Raw genomic sequence first — 6914 nt, 5'->3', positions numbered from 1 at the left:
TCTGTGCTAAGCTCGCTACTCTGTGGAACACTCCTGGTTCTGTGCTAAGCTCACTACTATGTGGAACACTCCTGGTTCTGTGCTCAGCCCGCTACTCTGTGGAACACTCCTGGTTGTCTGCTCAGCTCGCTACTCTGTGGAACACTCCTGGTTCTGTGCTCAGCTCGCTACTCTGTGGAACACTCCTGGTTCTGTGCTCAGCCCACTACTCTGTGGCGTGACTCATGTAGAGTGGGAGTGATTTGAGGAGCTGATGGTTTCTCGTGGAACACGGCGTACCCCTGCGTAGCACAGCTTGACATCACTACGCTCCTTCCCAGAGCTCTGAGCGCTTGTGATTAGCTGCCTTATTAAAGTGTTACAGCTGCTCCGCCACACGACGCTCACTCAGTCACACTGGAGAGCAGCAGCGCAATGAATCATTACACTTTGGAAATTAGTGAATACATGAATTCATTAATTAATAGTTGAATACAGACAGAGGAAACTGACTGTTAGAGGTCCAGGGTGTTATAACTGTTAAAGGGTCCAGGGTGTTATAACTGTCAGAGGTCCAGGGTGTTATAACTGTTAGAGGTCCAGGGTGTTATAACTGTTAGAGGTCCAGGGTGTTATAACTGTCAGAGGTCCAGGGTGTTATAACTGTCAGAGGTCCAGGGTGTTATAACTGTCAGAGGTCCAGGGTGTTATAACTGTTAGAGGTCCAGGGTGTTATAACTGTCAGAGGTCCAGGGTGTTATAACTGTCAGAGGTCCAGGGTGTTATAACTGTTAAAGGGTCCAGGGTGTTATAACTGTCAGAGGTCCAGGGTGTTATAACTGTCAGAGGTCCAGGGTGTTATAACTGTCAGAGGTCCAGGGTGTTATAACTGTCAGAGGTCCAGGGTGTTATAACTGTCAGAGGTCCAGGGTGTTATAACTGTCAGAGGTCCAGGGTGTTATAACTGAACAGAGTGTTATAACTCACTGTCAGGCTGGCCACCTCCTCTCCTGTCTGGACGTCCCACAGCTTGGCGGTGGTGTCCATGCTGCCTGTGGCCACCAGCGTGCTCTGGGGGTTAAAGGCCAGGCACACCTAGTGGCAGCAGAGATGTAGATTAAAGGTCATTCACATACAAAACTGCAATCAAAGCTCTGAGAGAGGAGAACACCACACGTACTATTTCGGCAGTGTGTCCTCGGAAGGTATGGAAACACTTCCCGGTCTCAGCGCTCCACAGCTTGCAGGTCTTATCAAAGGAACCAGTGGCAATCTTGTCTCTGCGTGGAGGACGATGGAAAAAAAGAGAGGATTCTGAACTCTGCCTGAAATGAGCCCTTGGACGAGAGCGAGAGGCTCCCCGGAGGAGAGCTGATTACCCGTAGGGGTTGTTGAACGCGATGGCGTACACCACGTTCCTGTGGCCCTCCAGAGTGTGCAGCTCCTCCCCCGACGCCGTGTCCCATAGCTTGCACGTCCTGTCGTAGCTCCCGGTGATGAAACTGCAGGGTGATAGTCGGAGGAACAAAGAGAGAGATGGTGTGTGTGTGAGTGTGTGTGTGTCGGGGGGGGGGTGTAAACTGATTACTTCTGCTCCCCCATAGAAATACGAATACGAAAAAGCGCCCGCGGGTTTTTTTGCCACAGACCGGAGCTGCAGATCTCCATGCAGAGCCGGTGAACTCACCATGACCCCGATTTATTGAAGGCAACGTTGGTCAGAGGCAGGATGTGGGCCTGCAGCGCCTGCACAACGAACAGAAGAGTCCACTCTGAGGAGATATATACTTGACTGCATTCAGTCAATTCACATCTGACCATGTAACATCCACAAGGGCACAATAACCAGCCCCACCAATGGAGCTGCGCCCTGTAGCAGTGAAGCAGAGGAAACAGGCCAATCCTCTTCACTGAATGCATATCTGAAATGTTGCAGGTTCATACACACATCAAGATGTAACAAGAAATCTTTCAGATTATAGTTTGTTGTGATTATTTCTATATTTACAATATTATTGACGTTTTCATATTATAGTGATAGTGACATTCACATTTGTTTCCAGTGGACATACAGTGTTTGTAATGATAAGCTAATGAGAGCTAATTACTATGTCTGTTTTCATTGCATCATGCAGCAAAATGTATCGTCATGCAGTCGTTTGATAACAGTAATAGTGAAATATGTCATGAATAACACCTTAATAGACAGGATAGACACTCGCACATGACCTGAATGTACTGTATAAAGCGCACCACACTCACACATCACGCCGCACACACATACACGTAACACTCTGCATACTCACTGTATACAGTATACACTGACTGCACTACTTTTAGTATGTTGTTCTTTTTCTTAGCGTACTCGCTCTTTGCTCTGTCCTGTCTTGTCCCTGTCCAATGATGTCTCCATGTTATGGACCACGACCAAAAGCAAATTCCTGGTACGTTGAAAACTGCATGGCAATAAACGGATTATGATTATGATTATGATTAAATATTCTAGAAATATTATGAAATTCAAACAAACAGCCTCTGCAAAATCAAAATCACAGCAAACGAAAAGAAGAAAAAGACTATGTTGTCTTCCACTGTTTCCCCCCAACTTGTGGGCGCGGTCTCCGAACGTGTCATGGCCGTGAGGGTCTATGAGGAGAGTTGAAACACCGCGCCGCCCTGCGTCAACATCAGTGGGAGCTCTGGCTACAGCTGCCACTGACGAGAAGCCCATATGGCTGGGCCCACCCCCCTCAGAGCGCCAGGAAGGGGGTCTCTACTGTGGCCAGGCTGGTCACTTCTTCGCCTCGTTCCCCCGGCGGCCAGAAGAACAGGCTCGTCAGTAGCGTGGGTGTCCTCCTGGTGAGCCGGACAACCCAGCTCTCTGCCAAGTCAGCGGCCCAATGCCGCCCTCTGGTGGAGGAGTCAAACCCCCTCTGTGTGAGCTCCTGTGGGTGGAGGAGTCAAACCCCCTCTGTGTGCGCTCCTGTGGGTGGAGGAGTCAAACCCCCTCTGTGTGCGCTCCTGTGGGTGGAGGAGTCAAACCCCCTCTGTGTGCGCTCCTGTGGGTGGGGGAGTCAAACCCCCTCTGTGTGCGCTCCTCTGGGTGGAGGAGTCAAACCCCCTCTGTGTGCGCTCCTGTGGGTGGAGGAGTCAAACACCCTCTGTGTGCGCTCCTGTGGGTGGAGGAGTCAAACCCCCTCTGTGTGCGCTCCTGTGGGTGGAGGAGTCAAACCCCCTCTGTGTGCGCTCCTGTGGGTGGAGGAGTCAAACCCCCTCTGTGTGCGCTCCTGTGGGTGGGGGAGTCAAACCCCCTCTGTGTGCGCTCCTGTGGGTGGAGGAGTCAAACCCCCTCTGTGTGCGCTCCTGTGGGTGGAGGAGTCAAACCCCCTCTGTGTGCGCTCCTGTGGGTGGAGGAGTCAAACACCCTCTGTGTGCGCTCCTGTGGGTGGAGGAGTCAAACCCCCTCTGTGACTTGATTTAGAAAAAGTTTTGTTACGCTGATTGGCTGAAGGAGTTAGTCTATAAGTACTCCCGCCCACAATAATCATTGGAGACAGGGGGAAGGCCAGACTGATCTGCAGAGTGAAACTGAATATAAGCTCGCGAGATCAGGATGGTCTCCCGAGGCTAGCCAACCGCAGGCCTTCTCCTGGCCTCCCCATCGACCCGGCGACCCCGCCGTAGAGCTGCTCCCTGGGGCGCCGCGGCCGTCGGGCTGCCCGTACGAGCCGTCAGGTCCCGAGAGAGCAGCCATGGAGGAATACGAGAGAGCAGCCATGGAGGAATACGAGAGAGCAGCCATGGAGGAATACGAGAGAGCAGCCATGGAGGAATACAAGAGAGCAGCCATGGAGGAATACGAGAGAGCAGCCATGGAGGAATACGTGAGAGCAGCCATGGAGGAATACGTGAGAGCAGCCATGGAGGAATACCAGCGGCCGGCTGCAGGCGTCATCAGGCCCTCCTCATCTCTTGTCATAGCAGGCCTCTTCTTTGCGGAGAGAAAGGGCCACGCTCTTCGCCCCCTGCATTGACTGCGGGCTAAACGACATCACAGTGAAGAGCAAATACCCACAAATACGCCCCCTCACGAGCTGGAGCCACCATCTTCACTAAGTCGGACCTGAGCGCCTACCGCCTAGTCAGAATCCAGGAGGGGGATGAGTGGAAGACCTCGGTCGTTTGGAATACAAGTGAATGACAAGGGACGTGTCCCATGATCTCACCTTGAAGAGGTAGAACCGGTGATCGTCCTGCTGACCCAGTTTCTCCTGCAGTCGCTGGATCAGGAGTTTCACCTGATGGATCCGTGACGTGGTGATCAGTGGCTCCGACTGCCTTATCTCTGCCACTAACTGCTCTGTGTCGGTCCTGTTAACGAGAGAGACGCTCCACAGTGAGGCAGCAATGGGCATCGACAAAATAAACACAAGGGGAAAGCTAAAGGACATCCTGTCCTCCATCTATAGACTAGCTCTAATGAGGCATACACAAAACACCATCGGCATCATTAGATGCAGATACAGTAATGTGATATCATTGCAGGGCCATTATCTGGCTGGCAAGTTACTCACTCAGGAGACAAATTCAGCAGGTCAATGGATTTGGTCCTCAGCTCCCCCCCTTTCTCATATTCCAGGATAATACCTAAGAAAAATCAACACAGAGGCGTTGCTGAATTGAACCTATTTTGAAATGTATCAATCGAAATCGTATTTAGCTTAGTCTTGGAATTAGACAGTATGTTTTATAGAGTGAATTATTTGGGAACTGCCAAGTTCTATCCCCTCTCCTTGCCTACGTAGCACTACAAATGGGGCCAGCTACTTCTTAACTTCCTGTGACTAACAGTCCCATTTCAAGGGGCTCCCTCGCGTCTGCATCGTCTTCAGTCCGCAGACATAGCGGGTGAAGTTAGCTAACAGTAATAGTAAAATACTATAACAGCTAACGTTAGTAGGCCTACTAGTAAGAATACTAACATCTACTGTAGCCAGTGCTATTATCGTTAGCTGGCTTCTGTCGTATAACGTTGACGTACATTTATACAAGTGGTAAATACAATAATGTGAACACGTTTGAGAGTAACTTAGCTACAATGTAGACAGTCAAAGTCTAACTTGTATGAACGTTACCTGGTGGATAATATCTAATAAGGAATATTTTATGAACGTTAGCTGGTGGATAATATCTGATAGAAATCTTTTATGAACGTTACCTAGTGGATAATATCTGATAAGGAATCTTTTATGAACGTTACCTGGTGGATAATATCTGACGAGGAATCTTCGGAGTTTCATGTCTCCTCCGGTTCAGACTGACAACAAACCGTTTCTATGACAACAGGCCGAGGAGAGACACGCATGCGTAGAATCGAAAGAGAGCCTTTATAGTTGGCTGATTATTTAAGCACAATAACTAGGGCATGGGGTTGAAAAAAAGACTTGGAAAAAAAAACTGAGACGGGTGTAAACTTGTCATTTTATAAGTACTTAGTGGGACTCAGGCCTAAAGTGGCAGCTGCACGTGGCAGCTGCATCACAGATATCTCCAAGAGGGAGACGGGCCCATTAGCGACTGGCTGGTATAATGTTCCACCTCATAGCCTACTGTAGTAGCTTACTCCAGTCCAGTGGACAAGGTGGTTCAGAACCAGAAACGGGGATCACTAGGACAGCAGGACGGGTTTCTGGGCCAAACTGAAGTGCTCCGGCTGGGTCCATCCCACAGCAGGGCCCTCTCTTTACGGCTCTTTGACAACTGTCAACCTGCTCCGAGTCCTTCCTGACACCACGTCTGATTGGGCCATACAAGAATGTGTCAGAGGAAGTGGTAAGACAGACACACACACACACACACACACACACACACACACACACACACACACACACACACACACACACACACACATTAGTATACTATTGAATAGATGGACATCCATTAATCCACCCTCTTCACAGGTGACAAAATGACATGGACTCTCCTCACCCCCAGCCCTCCTCTCCCCAGCATTCCTGGTGACGGACCTCCTGAGTTTCACGCCCCCTGAACCTGTCCCAGCTCCCTCTCTCTCCCCGGTCAACACCTACATCCTGCTCTGCTCCTCCCCCGAGGCCTGGTCACCACCCACATCCTGCTCTGCTCCTCCCCCGAGGCCTGGTCACCACCCACATCCTGCTCTGCTCCTCCCCCGAGGCCTGGTCACCACCCACATCCTGCTCTGCTCCTCCCCCGAGGCCTGACCGCTGTGGTGGCCTCCACAGACGTGGCCTATTTCCCCTACATCTACAGTGGCATTTCAGCAGATAGGTAGGTAGGTATCCCAGCAGGCCACTGGCATGGCCAGCCTGTCCTGAGCTCCGTGCGTCCAGGGATGACAGCGGGCGATGCTGGCTGTCGTAGCTGGAGCAGCGTTGCCCGCGCGGGCAGGCGGGCGCAGGGGGGTCTCAGAGAGTCATGCTCCTCCTGGCGTCCGGTCTACTGGGTCCCCGCCGTGGGCGTCGGCCCTGGGTGGAACGGACAGGTTTTCACCTGCTTCCAGCTGACGTGGGAACACACAGAACCTTCCAGAAACTCCTCTGTCAGTGGAAGGGTAGAGGCTGCCTGTGCACTAATAGCTAAGACACTTGTGTTCACAAAAAACATTTACGATGTAAATAAATAATGTTATAAACCTGTGATATAAAACAGCAGCATGTTGGTCTCACACTCTTGTTCAGATGGGATAGTGAATGTGTTGGATAATGTGTATCGATCGGCTGTCAGAGGGATCCGGAAAAGTCGTTTCCTGGTTTTACTGGCTTTGGTCAGAGTTGGATCAGCGTGGTTGCAGAAGGGTAATTGGCTCCATCGAGGTGATAGACTTAGCGGGTAATGTTTGGTCTCTGATTATCGCTAATCGCCAGGACGTGACAGAACACGCTTGTGGAGAAGAG

General features: G+C 50.9%; 1 protein-coding gene across 1 annotated transcript in view; it reads right to left on the bottom strand.

The window, feature by feature from the left end:
• daw1 (dynein assembly factor with WDR repeat domains 1) overlaps positions 1-5279 on the bottom strand; it is a gene marked incomplete at its 5' end in the record, with an annotated part of 18561 nt that extends 13282 nt beyond the window's left edge. The window contains 7 exons of the mRNA XM_084442306.1: positions 967-1074; positions 1160-1259; positions 1359-1481; positions 1667-1725; positions 4206-4350; positions 4554-4626; positions 5240-5279. Of these exons, the coding sequence (XP_084298432.1) occupies positions 967-1074; positions 1160-1259; positions 1359-1481; positions 1667-1725; positions 4206-4350; positions 4554-4626; positions 5240-5279 (648 nt within the window). The remainder of the gene's footprint in view (positions 1-966; positions 1075-1159; positions 1260-1358; positions 1482-1666; positions 1726-4205; positions 4351-4553; positions 4627-5239) is intronic.
• Between the last annotated feature and the right edge of the window lie 1635 nt (positions 5280-6914).

Source organism: Borostomias antarcticus (genome assembly GCF_949987555.1).
Source record: "Borostomias antarcticus genome assembly, chromosome: 1".
In the NCBI taxonomy this organism is placed as follows: Eukaryota; Metazoa; Chordata; class Actinopteri; order Stomiiformes; family Stomiidae; genus Borostomias; species Borostomias antarcticus.
Note: the sequence above shows the minus strand (reverse complement) of the source record. Positions and strands in the feature narration are given on the sequence as shown.